This window comes from Priapulus caudatus, unplaced genomic scaffold, assembly GCF_000485595.1.
Source record: "Priapulus caudatus unplaced genomic scaffold, Priapulus_caudatus-5.0.1 Scaffold436, whole genome shotgun sequence".
Lineage (NCBI taxonomy): Eukaryota > Metazoa > Priapulida > Priapulimorpha > Priapulimorphida > Priapulidae > Priapulus > Priapulus caudatus.
In genome coordinates, this window is record NW_014577497.1 from 108,779 (window position 1) to 126,983 (window position 18,205).

At 40.1% G+C, this 18,205-nt stretch overlaps 1 protein-coding gene across 1 annotated transcript; it reads right to left on the reverse strand.

The window, feature by feature from the left end:
* Nucleotides 1–865: 865 nt before the first annotated feature.
* Nucleotides 866–18,022, reverse strand: LOC106810379. The gene is made up of 9 exons (XM_014813702.1): nt 17,828–18,022; nt 13,985–14,089; nt 12,662–12,721; nt 12,043–12,300; nt 7,015–7,155; nt 5,556–5,655; nt 4,949–5,095; nt 4,667–4,728; nt 866–4,134 (listed from the first exon to the last, which is right to left on the reverse strand). Exons 1-9 carry the CDS (start codon nt 17,927–17,929, stop codon nt 3,622–3,624), a joined length of 1,488 nt encoding a protein of 495 aa, XP_014669188.1. The 5' UTR covers nt 17,930–18,022; the 3' UTR covers nt 866–3,621.
* Between the last annotated feature and the right edge of the window lie 183 nt (nt 18,023–18,205).

Consider the following 18,205-nt stretch of genomic DNA (forward strand, 5'->3'; position numbering starts at 1 on the left):
GTTCTCCCCAAGATGTGTAAGTATACGAAGTTTAGTCGCGCTAGGTCAATTAGGGGCCGAGTTATAGAGCAGAAGGGAAATATGATGAAGGTCAAGATCAAGGTCAAATAAAAGCCGCAGTGACCTGGTTTTGGTATGCGACACACATTCTCCCCATGATGTGTAAGTATACCAAGTTTGGTAGCGCTAGGTCAATTAGGGGCCGAGTTAAAGAGCGGAAGGGAAATATGATCAAGGTCAAGGTAAACGTCAAATAAAGGTCGCAGTGACCTGGTTTTGGTACTCTGCACACCTTCTCCCCATGATGTGCAAGTTTGGTCACGCTAGATCAATTAGGGTCGAGTTATAGAGCGGAAGGGAAATTCTCTGCGGCGGACCAAGCGGCAGCGGCGGCGGCGGCGGATGGGATGACATGAAACCATAGTATCCCCGCCGACTTCGTCGCGGGGGATACAATTAACACCCTATAATCTCACATTTAAATTACACGGAATTTAAGTAGAAGGCCTATATCGACGTAAAGGTTGGAGATAAGAGATATATTTTGACAACATAGCTGGCGTTTACAGGGGATTCACTGAAATCACAATTTACAAGAAATATTTCAGTTGTTTGGGCCAGATCCTGTAAATTCACTGCGACGTTGCATTAGCACGTAGAACACAGAAACTGACAATTTAAAACGGATGTTCCTCCCTTTTCTCTCAAACACATACACATACGCACACACACACACACACACACACACGCACGCACGCACGCGGGCACGCACACATACTATCAAGAGTGCATAATAGAGAGTGCATCTCTATTATGCACTCTTGATACTATATATACATCTCACTTTCTTTTCGCTCTCTCTCTCTCTCTCTCTCTCTCTCTCTCTCTCTCTCTCTCTCTGTTTCCCTCTCGCCATCTTTACTATTATTTATTGCAGTGCACACCTTACTTATATCAAAGATCATGTACAATTGTACATGTACATGATCGTTGTACATGATCTTTGCTTGTATGTGATAACAAAGACTTGTTATAACCCAGTTGTGCTCACACCCTTTTCAGAATGATCAAAAATAGATAAGAGATCATAAATATTTTCTTACCTATTTTCAATATTACACATGCAACTATTTCGCGCTCGTATACAAGTATGACGCATTATGACGCATAATAACGTATATGGTGCATAATATTATGGCACCGAATTTCTAGTAAATTGCTCCATCACAATAATTCAGAAAAAAAATTCACATTAAATATTTTTCGGAAGAACAAAACATCAGTGAACAGTTAAATAAAGATACGTTGTCTAATTACAAAAGTGTTACCTAACTGCTAGTTCAGTGTACTTTACTATACACTAATTCTGGAAATGGTTAAACAATAAAAATATAATAAATTATTTAAATAATGGTATGTTTGAGATGATGCGTTTGGATCTGCACACTGAAAATGTCCCAATTTTCGTTAGAGGACTATAAACGCAAATTTCCTAAATAAAGATGTACACTAAATAAATTAAAAGTATTCATATACGAGTGTGCCATGTGCATGAATGGTTAATATCTCCCAGAGCCCCAAAATTTTCGACATTCCAATTCCTTAGCACAAACACGGAATTTCCTTTGTACAGAACTACTTGGTCAATATTGGTACATTTCATTATGATAAAGATATATTTTTTTTTTTATAGAGATCAAAGTATAGGAGAGTTAAAGAATGGAAAAGGCTTAGATTATTTCATTCATTCTGATGAATGAGAATCATGAGATTCATTCTCACCTCAAGCAAAGGTCCTTCTAAAGCTACCCACCTTTAGTTGTCTAAAAATGCTTGGCTGAATCTAAACAGAGGTAGAAATTTACATTTTTATGAAAACTACCATTATATATATATATATATAGTGGACATCATGTTTATCGCAGTTACTAGTAGAACTTTTTGTTGTTTGTTGAGACATCTATCGAAATTGCAAACTTTATATATACAAGCATAGATATCAATGAACGTTTTTAAATGTGCTCTAAACCCCAGTCCGATGTTAAATAGCACTGATTCATATAGATATTAGAATCTAATATTACTTTACATCCCTTCCAGATGTTTATGTACATATTTATAGCGAAAACAAAATCATGAGAATTTATCCAATTACAACAAACACCGTTTGCTAAATGATCTCCCCTTCCTCTCCCCCTCCCTTGCTCAAGCTATCTTCTTGCAACACATGCCACTACTTCCCTTTTTCATTTTCTTACAACATCTTAGTCTGCTAACAGCTGTGTGCTGTAACTAGGTGTTGGTAAAGTTCGTTTGTAAAGTGTTGTAAACTAGGTAGATTGCAGGCAAGCCTACCTTATACATAGCGCACAACTTACACAGACAAAACACCGTTGAAGCTTACATCACAGAAACTTTAGCATAATAGAATTCATGCAATTAGGACTATGTTAACTATATCTTAAGGTAAGGATCTAGTCGAGATAAAACGAGAATACTGGCCTTATTTCTTAACGAAATATAGGATATTAGATTACTCTCATCCTACCTTGTCCAAGTTACATTTACCGTAAGCATGTTCATGAAAGAGAAAGGGTATGGCTCTATCGTGAAGCAAGAGGGCACAACAGAAGATTTTCCCAGAAGGTGATTCCCACCGTAGATTTTTTGACTAAAGATTTCAACATATTCTGAGTGGAGAGTTCCATCCATTTCCATTTTTCTATCGATTTTCCAGGCGGAGAATTACACAGTTTTCTTGGTGGTGATTTCCATTTTTTTCCGTAAAGAGATTTCTACCATTTTCCGAAAAAAAATTACCCCTATTCTCCCGCTGGAGAGTTACACCAATTTCTAGGTGGCTATTTTCCATCCTTTTGCGCAAGGAGATTTTCACCACTTTCCAGGTAGATACTTCCACCCATTTTCCAGATGGAGATTTCCACCAATATTCTGACTGGAACTATATGGGACCTAAAAGCAAATCGAGTAAGAATGGAGCATCCTGGCAGCGCGGTTGTCTCCACTGTCCGCGCTCACGTCACTCTTGCTGGTGGCGGACGGCACACACCTTGCTCCCTGAGAACATTTAACCTCACACGTTGTCGTCATCACAGCTGCCTTTTACCCCTCCAACCCCATGGGACATGCAGGACGTATCCGGTCCCAGAACACCTGCATCGCCACACTCACCCTCGTCGATCCCACCAGGTTCGTGTATTGTTCACAGAACGTTCACATTTTGTCGTTCACAGAACCTCCTCAGACCCGGTCGGGTCTTCTAGAGGTTCACGTTGTTCAGAACGTACAGAAAGCACGAATGAGAAGAAGTTCCGAACGTGCGTCGCATGCGTTACGATTTACGTCGTGCGAGTCCTAAATGCGCCGCAGGTTCCGAACGTACATCACGTGTGTTCTGCACATACAACACGCACATTCCAAACGTCGCCCATGTTTCGAAACATGCTACCGACAGACAGAACGTGTGTTGCGAACAACACAGGTGCTCCGTACCTCATCACCTCGATGTGTTCCCGACGCACATCGCACGTGTTCCGAACGAACCTCGACCCCGAGTTCCAAACGATCACGCATGTTCCGATCTTCACACGCACGAGTTCGCTACCCCTTCTGGCTCTTCATCAGATAGCAATCGAGGTCCCCGTCCCCGTCGTGTTCCGGAACCCCCAGGATGACCTCGGGTCGCAGCTGACCCAGCGCGACCTCTGGCAGCAGGAACACGATGACGCTCTCCTTGGGTGGTGCCACCTCGATGTGTTCGAACGGCCCGAAGTTGCGCAGCCGGAAGATGACACCGATCGCGACGTAGGCCATGAGTTTCGGCACCTCGTAGGTGAGTGCCTGCACGTACGCGTACTCGCTGAGGAACATCGCCAGCGTGACGACGAGCGAGAAGACGAGCGAGAACGCCGCGCAGACGAAGCGGAAGCGCGTGAACAGCGCCACCTTGTGGAGCAGCTGGTCGTCGACGGTCGTCTTCGTGCGGTAGTGCAGGTTGCAGCGGTTGACGAAGTGGCGGAACTTGCGGCGCCGCCGCTGGATGTACTCGATGTTCAGCGAGCAGCATTTGAGTGTCTTGTAGGTGAGAAAGACAACGCAGCAGATGGAGAATGCCTGAAAGCAAGACGAGAAGAGACAGGGTGACAAAAGTAAGAAGGAAAGAAGAAAGAAGGAATAAAGATGAAAACAGCTAGGAAGCTTGGAAGGAGGAGGAAACAAAAAGATGACAGGTGCAGGTTCTTAGTTTAGAGAAGAGGCTAACTTGTGCATTGTCATTTTTCCTGGTTTATGGCCTACTAATAACAATATATATATATTATTTATATTTATATATTATATATAAATATATATATAATATAATATATATATATATAGGGACATGTATGAAGAAGAGGCCTGGACAGCCTCTACGGGACACAGCTCGACTGTGCTACCCCACGGGATTTAGCTTGGTTGTTGTTGCCATATAATTGTTTATATATATATATTTATATATAATATATAAATATAAATAATATATATATATTGTTATATATATATATACATTCCCGATTATGATCCTGGTATAGAAGTGTAATAAAAGTTAACAATTACTTCACAATGTCGCAAACATAGGCTTTTGGATAGTGCATGTGTTGACACTCACCAAAAAGTAGTTATGCACCCATCTAATGCACATCAATGAGACGGCGAATACGAGGAAGAAAACTGAAATGTAACAAAAACCCATTATTTTTCAATTCTTTCCTACGACACACCAAATAATGGCACTATGTCAAGGAATATATTATTACAAGTATGAACAAAGATAGTATCCACCTATACCTGCTACCTCCGTGCAATTTTCTCGAAATTAATAACGCCCATGCTTTGTTGAAATCTACAAGTTTTCGTGTATTTATCTACAAGCACCGTCATGTTCTCTTACATATGAATGAGCCCCATTGCAGGTTGTTCATTGTACAGTGGAGTAACCCCCATCCACGTGCAACTATTAGCATTATTGTGAACATAAGAGCATCCTCAAGGCTCCGGAAGAAATGGCAAACATTGTCCATCGAGTCAAACTCTAAACCTGCAAACAACAAAACAATAGCATCAGACCTAGGTAACCATAATATTTATAGGTTGAACTCTTTCTATTACATCACAATAATAACCCAGACTGGAACTCACAGATAAAGCATACGTTCAATTGCCGAAACATGCAGGCCGATACAGTTATTCTGTTGCCTGACCAGAATCTAAATATTTTGTAGAGCGTTGGTTCACTCTGACCTTGGGACCCTAGATTTTAATGATGGGCTTGGTATTATATCAGGACTAGCATTAGGGATAGGTTAGTTCAATGGTTATGGTATAGGTTAAGATAATTGGTTAGGGTTAGGGTTAGGGATAGGATAGGGCTAGGGGTTAGGGTTAGGGGTTATGATTTAGAGGTCTTTGGATTATGATAGTGTAATGATAATGATGGTTTATGTATCAGGTCCTAAGGTAGGATTGACTCTACTTAGTAATAGAAAATCTTGGAATACCTTCATCTGAGATACTGCGCCAGCGGGAGAGTATGATGGAGACCAGTAGAAGCTTCAGTATGGGAGCAAACGTTAGCAGCTTGTGCAGCTTGTTCGAGTACTGAAATGTATAGTTGCATGCACGTGTACAGTGCAATAAAATACATGGGCGATTCCTTCAACATAAAGAACAAACTCACCAGAGGCTATATCGCTCATCACTATTGCTGTCTGAATAACAACAAACTTGTTCTGCACATATTAGCTGCTGAAACTTGAATGTGTTGTACTAGGGATGATGCCCTAGAAAACTACAAGCACGAATTTACCCTTTGACCCGAGGCTATTTCTCACATACTTCTACTATGGCTCATAGGGTCTATGTCCCCCAGGGTACTATCGGAGGGTACCCTGGGTACGGTTCAATATATCGGAACGTACCCTGGTAACTATCTGATATGGTTAGGGTTAGGGTTAGGGTTAGGAAGTAGGCGTAGGCGACTCCCTAGACTCGTTAGTGGAGTAGGCGAGGTACGGTCCGGCATATTAGATAGTACCAGGGTATGTTCCGATATATCGAACCGTACCCAGGGTACCCTCCGATAGTACCCTGGGGGACATAGACCCTCTCAGCTCTACTATGCCTCAATATCATGAGTATGCAGAACGTAGATAAAACAATATGGATGTGTGACACCACTACTTGAATCATAATGCCAAACCTATTGCTTATGTTATGAACATATACATATACATATACATATTCATATAGTATACATATATACACTAGATCATACGTACGTATAGCATAGATTTATTAAAGATTTACATACAAGGAAATGCCTTCAATGCTTTCTACTGGTGCACTGCCACTTGACACATATTTTCAAACACAAAAGGTTTACTCGGACAATGACCCCCTACGTGCCAAATATGAACATTGTAATTCACGCTGTATAGATTTACAACTTAAGGTGCTATGTTTGTGGTGTTGTGGATATGGATATGTTTTACTGTATGCACGTACGTATACTATAGGTTACGAATGAATACACACATAGTGGTGTAACAGTCTCTCTGTATCTAATGACACCACACGAGCAGAAACATACAAGACAATAAGCACAAGGGAAGTAATGAGACTGAAAGTAATGGCAGTGCATGTAGAGCTCTCTCATGTATGTTTACTGATTTCATTAGTAGCAACCTGACTTACACACGGCTCACTCTCTTTTTATGCCAATTTCCTCATCAAATTTCCTCACAGAAATTGAATGATACAAATATGAATGCACACAAAAACTGACCATTAGCATGTGTGTGAATGTGAATGTGTGTGTATCTGTTGTTCCGTGACGGCATGCATATATGTGTGCATTCGTAACATTAAATAATTACCGACTGTCCATAAGATGTGTGCATTCATTACCAGTACGTTTGTGTTCTCTATGTATTAGCACTATCAAGTCAAATAACTCACCCGTCTGAAAAGAAAGAAGTTGCCAAGCCAGGCCATGATGAGTATGATCCAGATGAACAGGAGAGCATCGTAGATGTATATCATCGGTATCTCATCGCTGCTCAGCTGCTCATTCCCCGGATTCACTGTCATCAGTGCACTCTGCAGGAGACAAGGGGAACTAACCGTCCGATCTGCCACCAGTGTCTCCTTGTATTACATTTCAGATATAGTAAGAAGTGCATTTTCTAGTAAAAGCAGATGGAACCTGCAGATGCCACACATCAGAGTGTATTACATTAAATACTCTTTGATGGGTTCACAAAAAGATGGGTTTACATTGTACAATGTCTGGTTTACGGTTAAGGGCGTTCATTGAAAAAGTATGTTTTGAGTTTTCTATGTGTTTTAAGCAATACTGACACGCTTTACGGTTCACCCTTAATTATTTCATAATTATCAGTTGCTACTATTAGTACACCAGCCAAACATGGAAAAGTCCTCTAGAAAAAATTTCTAGTGCATTTTTTGTTAATAGCAGGCAACCATGCTAGATCAATCAGTCATAGGGTGGGGAAGAAAATGTGGGTGGATGCCACCCTCGAGTTTGACTTTAAAGGTCATTTTCAAGGTCAAAGGTCAAATAATGTCAAATTTTGTGTTTTTTTACATTGTGCATTAATTGACATCAACTTTGTCTGCTCTATCCATAGAAACTATTTCTGTTATCAAAAACATGTATTTAGCCTGTTTAATTAACAAGTGAATTTTTATTTTTACACATATATGTGTATGGCATCGTGAAACACAAAAATGTGATTTTCTCGAAATCTGTTTATTTTGCATGTTAAAGTAATTTGCACACCGAATCCTTTGGTTTAAACTATCATACACGTTCAAAATTGAGCACACTTAATCATCAATCAACATCATCAACATTGAGACCACTTTCACACGTTCTGATAGTCGTCCAGCAAGCACAAGGCGTGATATTGATGATGTGATGAAGCTTGCCACACAAGTGACAAGATTTGATGTATTCCGAGTACACACTACCTTGGCTGAAGGAGAGGGAGACTGTGACACGGACGGAAAAGACATACCATTGGTATCACTGGCAACCAAAGATACTGCATCGAATGACGTGGTGAGAGATCTACTCACAGCTGAAGACCGAGGAAAGAAGCATGTTGTCACTAATGTAAAGCAACGCCTAATTGAGGGAACTGTCAGGTTTCATGACACACTGAAGAAGCACCACTCAAAAACCTTCGCTGATCTGTACAAAGCAAATGTATCTACTAAACAAAATGTACAGAAAACAATCAAAGCTGTAACAGTGTAAGAAAGCTACTGCAGCGATTGCTCAATGCTGTCACCGCCAGGCGACCACTGGAAATGGCGACCATTCTCAAGCATGAACTGTCCCCAATCCCACTGTCTCTGGCAAAGGCTGGAGGGAAGATGAACTCTGCTTCAAAGTCGGAGCTGATTAACATCTTGATGGCAGGACTACAAGTACCCCCTGAAGTTCCAGAAGCTGACATAAAGACATGTGTGCTTATAGATGGTCACGCCCTCATCCAAGCTCTTGGAAAGCCTCTTGGGTGTCAGACATTTGGTGAATATGCTGATGTGTTTGTAAAAACTGTAACACGTCACTTCGGACAGCACACAACAAGAGTTGATGTAGTATTTGATCGCTACATCGGGGAAAGCTCCATCAAGGCAGTGACTCGCTCAAAGCGACTGGGAAAAAAAGAAACCAATCCGCAAGCTCATCGATGGGCCCAATGTCCCACTCCCACAGGTTTGGGTCCAGTTCATTGCCTTGGATGAGAACAAAGCTAATCTTGCCAAGTTCTTGTCTGAGGAAATCATAAAGAAAGGCAAAGATCTGCATGGGCGATGTGAGCTGGTAACCGGAGGCGGATTTGCAGATGCTACTGATGCAATATCAACAAGGAGAGATGACCCCAGGCTTCACAGAAATCATGAAGAGGCTGATACCAGGCTGATACTCCATTCGTGTGAGGCAGTTAATGAAAGATACCAAAGAGTGCTCATAATCTGCAGAGGCACAGATGTCATGCTACTTCTGATACACTTTGTATCAACAAGAACATCCGAAGTGTGGATGGTGTCTGGAACAGCAAATAATCAGAAATGTTACCCACTACATGCCGTATCTGAGAGACTTACACAACCTGTGAGGGAAAACCTGCTCAGCTTCCATGCGCTAACAGGTTGTGACACAACCTCTTATTTCAGTGGCCATGCAAAGAAGTCATACTGGAAAGCCTTTGATAGTCAACCACTTCTTGTCAAGGGGATCGGTCGTGATGGAGACCTTGCATCTATTGAACAGTTTGTGTGTCACCTGTATGGAACACCTGAGCAACGAACCGTCAACCATGCCAGGCTCCAACTCTTTGGAAAGGCTAAGAAGGGTCTAGAGATGTTACCACCGACAAGGAATGCACTGGAACTTCACGCCACACGCGCCAATTATCAGACAAAGATTTGGTTGCAAGCAGACCAGGAACACATAGATGTCTCATCGCCTACAGACACCTCAACTTGGAGGAAGGAATCCGGTTGCCTTAAAGCTGTGTGGACAAGGCTACCCCCAATCCCAAAAGCCTGCCTGGGGCTGGTAGCCTGTGGATGCAAATCAAAATGCAGAACAGCTCGATGTACTTGCTTCAGAGAGAACTTCAGGTGCACTTTCGCCTGCGGATGTGATGCGACTGACTGTTGCAACCCAACTGGCCAGTAGACTCATATCAAGAGCCTCATGCCGATACACATGCATGTACATGTAGGCTTATGAGACACACCCTTCAATACTGTATGTTCCCCTTCTGTTGTGTCACCCAGCTGGTCACTCAGCCACACCACATTAATTTAATGAATATTTTAAACACATTGTAATGATGGATAAATGGCGAAACCGTTTAGCCCTTTTTCAGATTAGAAAAGTTTTAATTTCTTAGTTTAGTTTCTTATATGTATATTTATGTATGATAGTTTAAACCAAAAGATTCGGTGTGCAAATTACTTTAACATGCACAATAATCACATTTCGAGAAAATCACATTTGTGTTTCACGATGCCATACACGTGTAAAAATTAAAATTCACTAATTGTTAATTAAACAGGCTAAAAGTAAATACATGTTTTTGATCATAGAAATAGTTTCTATGGATAGAGCAAACAAAGTTGATGTCAATTAATGCACAAAAGCCACAATGTAGAAAAACACAAAATTTGACCTTATTTGACCTTTGACATTGAAAAATGACTTTTTAAGGTCAAAATCGAGGGTGGCATCCACCCACATTTTCTTCCCCACCCTATGACTGATTGATCTAGCATGGTTGCCTGCTATAAACAAGCAATGCTCCATAAAATCATATGTTGGCTGGTGTACTAGAACAAATCTGACTGCCACAAGAGGGGGCTATACAGTGTTTAATTACAGATAAAACAAGTGGCCATTGCAAAAAAAAGTTCGTTTAGGATTTTACAGTGACAAATTAGTATATTGAACGTGCGTGATAGTTTAAACCAAAAGATTCGATGTGCAAATTACCTTAACATGCAAAATAAACACATTTCGAGAAAATCACGTTTTTGTGTTTCAGAATGCCATACACATGTGTAAAAATAAAAATTCACTTGTTAATTAAACAGGCTAAATACATGTTTTTGATAACAGAAATAGTTTCTATGGATAGAGCAGACAAAGTTGATGTCAATTAATGCACAATGTAAAAAAACACAAAATTTGACCTTATTTGACATTTGACCTTGAAAATGACATTTAAGGTCAAAATCGAGGGTAGCATCCACCCACATTTTCTTCCCCACCCTATGACTAATTGATCTAGCGTGGATTCCTGCTATTAACAAAAAATGCACCCCAAAGTAAAAAAATTACATATTGGCTGGTGTACTATATTATACTATATACAAACTGAGTCGCAGGATCTGAAATGTTTTCAAAACTCATCTCTTAACCTTTACTAGACCTCATGCCAAATTAACGAAATAGTTTCAGGTGGTGGATAATTGAAATTATTTACATTTTTATCGATAATTATAATACATTATTTTCATAATGTTCTTCATTTGCATACCTCAACAATTTACATGTGTTACTCAACCCTACAATTATTAAACTCCAAAATGGGCTGATAACATGCAACCAAAACATCTAGGAAATTAAAATCCTTATTGTGATCCCCACATGCCCCACACAGCTTGCCTTTATAAAACAAAAGGGCATCCCTAGACTCAATCTTACTTTAGGATCCCAGACATATATGATAGGATTAGGATTAGGTTAGGCTTAGCGATAAGGTAAGGCTAAGATATAGGGGTGTAACGACTAACGATTAATCGCGATTCAACTCTATCGCGGTACATCCCGTTCGGTCCGTTTTCGTTTTTTTTCCGTTTCGGTTCTTGGTTCGGTTCCGGGAAATACATTCAACCCACTCTCACTTAGGGGGGCGCACACGGCGAGCAAACAGAACTAACTTAACTTTCACTTGGTCATTACTCAGTTGGACTGCATGGGGTAGTCAGACTACTAGTCTAATAGTCTAGTTTGGTCAGGTAGATAACTTTAATGAATAGTATTATGACTATTATTCTTGAACTGCATATGTATATTACTTTATTGTCTTTTGGCCAATGAATAACACAATAAATGTATAATATTATGATAGGTATTATTATTATTATTCAAAATGGAGGAAAAATTTCCCCATTTTCTCAGCATTTTTACTACTGAAAATAACCGAACCGAATGAACGGAACCGAAGAGCAAAAACTGAAAACCGAACCAAACCGAAACAAAATGTATCGTTACACCCCTAATAAGATAATGGGTTAATGATGACGATTAGGATTAGTAGCTACGGTTATGGTTGGAATTATAGTTTTAAGGTTAGAAATATGGTGACATCGACAATGCTCAAAAACCGAAAGAACATTCCTTTTCCCTAAGAACAACAACTAGCTCGGTCTGCGAGTACTCACGCTGCACGTGACCTGTAGGTCGATCGTCTCAGATAGGTTCGTCACGACTGGACCCTTCGAGTTGGGACACTGCAGCAACACGAAGCGATAGAAGTCGGTGTTGCTCACACGGTGCTGCACGTGGTAGGTGCCGGAAGAGTTGGGCGCCACAGTGACGCGCTGGCAGAACGTGTCCGACATTGACACGTCCTTCTCGCTCATCCCGCCCGATAGCTGGTGGCAGCGGTAGTTCAGCTGCGTGAGTGGGATGCGCGTGAACTGTGGAGGAAAACATGATTAATAGTTATGATTAACACGTGATTAATAGTGATTTACGCAACATCCTGGTGCTTCAAACTTTTTTAAATATTACATTACCCTTCAACGTGCTTCTGTATTATTATAATACTGCTGTGCTATTAGTTTAATGGAATATATTAGCACAGGCATCACATACGCTTCTCTGTAAATGAAATAAGGGGACTCACACTTAAACAAACCTGTTTCCTTCTTGAAAATTATCCACACTATGAAAAGATGAGGACAACATTTTGTTTTTATTCACTCCTGATGGTATGGTATCTTATGCCGATTAATACATTTTAGTATCTATAATATAATTCCATTATCACATAGCTACCTTTCTGCCACCAGACATACTGCACAACAGTAGCCATAGGTCAGGTGGTGCACTTGGCTCCTGAAATGCAAAATAGGCACAATAACGTACAGTATAAAGGCACTTTTCCTGGTCGACGAATGCTTGACAATGCACTTTAAAGAGATTCTCTGCCCATGGTCATTTTGCTGAGCAGTTCTACTGTGGCTAAAGGGGTCGTTGTCGTATATGTAGTACCCGAGGTATCAGCGAGTATGTCGTCTACGCCTACTCCCTAACCCTAATCCTAACACCCTAACCCTAACCATATCAGATATTTACCTCGGGTACATATTATACGCTATTATACGACAATGACCCTTCGTGCTCTACTGTGTGTATTATTCAAGGAACACAAATTTAGATATGTGAGAGGTTTTACATATTTGAATGTTGTATATTCCTGTTACATTGCAATTTGCTTCAAATATATAAATGTCAAGAGCTCACGGCAGCTACTTTACACAATTTAAAAAAATTCTAAATTTACGACTGTGGATACTACCTATAAACGGATATGACACTATCTAAACATTATACTATTTATAGCCTTTATAACGGAGTGACATGAATCTCAATTGCAGCTACTCTGTCAAAGAGCTAGAACTAAATACACTAATAAACACTTAATACAGTGATTTTTTATAGTGAGCTTAAGGAGATAAAAGCATTTTTCAAATAAACTAATTTTCATAATTTTGGAGTTTTAATACTGACACTTTTCCACTTTTTTACAACACTGGATTAAACAGCTAAAAATTTGGCTGGATTATATATGTGTGTACGTATGTGTATGTATGTGTGTGCGTGGTGTTATGCATGTCCTTGAAGACCCTGCTTTCTTTTTTTGCAAGCTGACTCACACTTGTAAATAAGCAGGAATGTAAATAATACACATCTGATTTTGGTTTACATTCTTGCTAACACATTCTAAACAAACCTAGCAGCATCACTTAGCATCATGGACTTGCCATACCGACATGCATCACATCAATGCAGTAAATATAAAATATTGCTATTTCATGTCCTTCCATCTTTGCAATAAAGGTGTGATTTTCGAATGCAAGTGGAAAACTGTGGATCATCTCACATCCAATCTATACAGATATGTCTATGTTTTTAAATGAAAAAATTGGAAGTTTAGCCCTTCTCTTCAGTGTGAAATGATCCCTGAGCAGTGTCACATTATTTTATTCACATCCTGGCATTTAACATCACACGACCTTAATCTTCAGTCATTATATAACCGAATATGACCTTTTAGTAGTCATTGTCTTTTTTTCCTAATCAAATATTTTCACATACAGGTTCAGGACAGCGTAGCTGGAAGTTGATCACCCCTCCTCTTATGAAGCCAAATCCTCGATCTGTGAGGAGGTCATATGATGCATCACTCCAGGAGTAGAACACCTACAACAACAACAACAACAACAATACAAAAATCTTCATGGAACTATCAACAATAAAAATTATACATCCAAAGGGTTTAGAGGTTTGTGCATTCTCCACAAGCCAGTCTCACTAAGTGACCTACATGTCTGAGCGAGATAACCACCTTAATAATGTAGTTGGATACTGTTGCTATGTTAGTCAAGCTAACCCAGTTTGTACATAAATGTGTACACATTCATACCAAAATATTGGTTTTGTGACGCTTCGTTACTAGGCATTATTATTATAACATCCCATTGCAACAGTGATTTGGATCCAGATCAAGATATAGTACTAGCTAGCAAGGCTACCGGAATTTAAAATTAGGTACCTAGATAGAAATTTGGCCAATTCCTGGCTCGTGGTGTAGTGGCAATTTCTAACTATTCGGTAGGGTATTTAATCATAATAGAAGTGCAAGGTCAGCATGATAACTGTAGGTAGTGATATTATTTGTCACTTCAGCCATGACGTATATGATACACCATGAGTAAACTATAAACTTCTAACAACCAAGCATATGGTGTGCTAGCATGGGCACTGCAACTCTTCCCAGGCCTCGAAATAAACAAGCCTTACAGCACACATCGTTAATCTTTATTAACTATTTTAAGACCTTCCTAACAAGATCCTGAATAACAAAACAACAAGCTTAAACAGAAAACATAACTAGAACAGTAGTTGTTTAACTTCGCGGAACCAATTTTTCCTTGGCTAAACTTTCTGCAACAAATATCAGAAAACTAACTTCACAAGGTTTCACATGATATTTGCACAGATGGTAACCTGCCCCAGTAATCAAAACTCTATTTGTTTTGCCTCCTATTGTGGCAGTTCCAGAATGCACGCTGATTTTGTTGAGTGACTACTCCGGCCATATGGTCAAAACTTGTTCGTGGCCTAACTGTCACCTAAACCCTCCCTAAACCTAATCCCATTCCTAAATCTAACTGAAATTGCATCAAAAGTATACATTAAACTGGCTCTAGCATAAAATCCAGGGATAATAAACCAATGCACAATAATAATTATTAATGAATCAAAATAATAACTAGTAATAACCATAGAGATAACAAAATTAATAATAAATAATAAACAAATTCAGAAGGAACACAATCCCACTCCCACATAAAATGTAGGAATACTATAAACTACTACATTAGTGAGAATGTATTTTAATTTAATTGTCTATTGTAAGCAACACACATTCTGGAGTGCTGGAGCACGAGAAAAAACAACTGGAACGCGGGGTACCACAGCAAGATGAATCCACTTTGCTAAATCTAATCACTGTTTCTGTCAACCCATGACACGACTTCTTTTCGAGCCACGCTGTAGCTTTGCTTGGGGTAACAATTCATTTTTGGACTAGATGCAATAGTTTAAATATACAGTCATTTTAACAGCATGCTATCTTCAAACGGCCAGCTGATGAAACATCCAAATATTATTAGCAGAAAACTAAAGTATGAAAGGAAATAACTTCCCAAGGCAATGGACTTTACAGTACCAATCTCGTTTTAGAAAAAATAAATAAATATGATAACATTTCCAATTGTCTCTGGTGGGACTGGTGGCTCTCCTGGGTAGTGTGTTACAGCATGCACAAAAGCTACCTAATAAACTATGCCACCTCTACATTCCACTGAGGCCGCATGTTGTACAGATATCTCGGGTATTAAATGGTAAAGTAAAATAGTGGGGTAAAAATACATTAACTTTGTATTTTTACAAAATAACTTCACATGCATGTACAGTTATGTACACATGTACAAATTAGTACAAGTTTTTTGCCATCATGCTACCGGATGGGACTTTAGGTGATGCCGAAAATCCCTTTTTAATTTGTGCATCAACATGAAGTTATTGCACAAGAATACTAAGTTAACAGGTTTATCTACCAGTACCACCACTTTACCCTACAATTAAAGCCCTGCCACTTCTGAAGGAAATTAGGTTCGCCGGAGCTTGACAAGTGGCGTTGTTTGTTAAGTCACAGGCACTTGGAACATCTCAATTAAAAAAAAGAAGGTAAATAAACACGAAATGTATTTACTACCAAAGTCTTAATGTTTCTCTACTCTATTTCGCCTATTATTGCCGATAATTACCCGTAAATGCCGGTCAAATTCTCATTTGCAACACACAAGTACACCGCACGTCCGCCCTGTGCACAAAAAGCATGAATAAGAGAGCTGGTAGGAAAGCGTGATCGCTCGACGCTCGCTTCATTTCACACGACTACAGAACGAAAACACACCAAACAGCCTCCATCTTGGTATCTATCTGTAGCTAAATGTTCACTTGTTCAAATTATAACTCTGTCCTTTGTTCTTACCTACTCGCGCCAGAGATATCTCGTGAAATCTTGCAGGAAATGTTCTCTCCGTGAAAATGTAAAGAGGACGCATCATCCGAAAATCCCTAACCGCGCTACTTTCGATCGATCACTGTAGTCGTGTGTGTGTGATGTCATGCCCGTGCGCATTATGCTTGGCTTGGCGGGCCTCGAAACGGAGGCTCAGAGGCATGCAGCAGCTCATCCCGGCATGCAATGCGCCCCATTACTCGTGTATAAACAGACATCTCGTCCTCTTTACATTTTCACGGAGAGAACATTTCCTGCAGGATTTCACGAGATATCTCTGGCGGGAGTAGGTAAGAGTATAATTCGAACAAGTGAACATTTAGCTACAGATAGATACCAAGATGAAGGCTGTTTGGTGTGTTTTCGTTCTGTAGTTGTGTGAAATGAAGCGAGCGTCGAGCGAATTTTGCAATTACGCTTTCCTACCTGCTCTCTTATTCATGTTGTTTGTGCACAGGGCGGCGTGCGGCATACTTGTGTGTTGCAGATGAGCATTTGACAGGCATTTACGAGTAATTATCGGCAATAATAGGCGAAATAGAGTAGAGAAACATTAAGACTTTAGTAGTAAATACATTTCGTGTTTACATTTTTTTTTTTTTTGAGACGTTCCAAGTGCCGCTGAGAGGGTCTATGTCCCCTGGGGTACTGCCGGAACGTACCCTGGGTATAGTCCGGTATACCGGAACGTACCCTGGTACTATCTAATATGCCGGACCGTACCTCGCCTACTCCAATAACGAGTCTAGGAAGTCGCCTACGCCTACTCCCTAACCCGAACCCTAATCCTAACCATATCAAATAGTGACCAGGGTACGTTCCGGTATACCGGACCGTACCCAGGGTACGTTCCGGCAGTACCCTGGGGGACATAGACCCTATGAGCCCAAGTGCCTGTGTCACGTTAAGTAGGTTGTGTGTATGATTTAACCCATTAACCGCTCCTTATTTAATGCTAATGAATAATGTATTGTGGTTAAAATAAAGGAAGCAGATTAGATTAATGTTAATAATAATTAAGTGTTGAACGGGAGCACTGCCACTGGGGCGGTGCCAGAGGCAAGTATAAACTACAACTGAAAAATTTCCCTTCAGTCCTTGTTTACATCACACAGCCTCACAGGGTCCGGGAACTGCCGTACAACGAAATATAATTATAAGGTACCATGCCGTCGTCATGTTAATCATTTATTCCTGCATGATGTATCCGAGGTATCGTAACCAAGTGAAAACTACACTAACTTAGTTACTAATATTATTACTAGAACGCCACTATATTATACATAATTGAAATTGCATCATGATCATGATCGTCAGCCTCAGGAATGTATTTCGGAATGACAAGATACCTTGACATCATCTCGGAGAAAATAGCGAGCTTCGGCTACAAGCAGCGCTAAATGAATGACTAGCAGACACAAAATATCTCCTGCCATAATTCTGTTCTGCATTAGCCATACGTCAACACACGTCGCAAGATTTCATATCAAACCATCAAACACAATATCTCTACAAACAACAAACTCCATTTTTCCTATTTACAGCTGTCTATAGAAGCAGTGCTGCCCTCTTTTTATCAAGAATAAACAAGTCGGCAGTCTCCCAGTGAGATGTAGACGAACTCCACTCGTCCCTGTGCCGTGGCCACCCGACAATGATTGGTTGAATAGATATTCGTCATTAGTAACGGTGGTAAGTTGAAAGAGTAACGACTTACGGAGACAGTC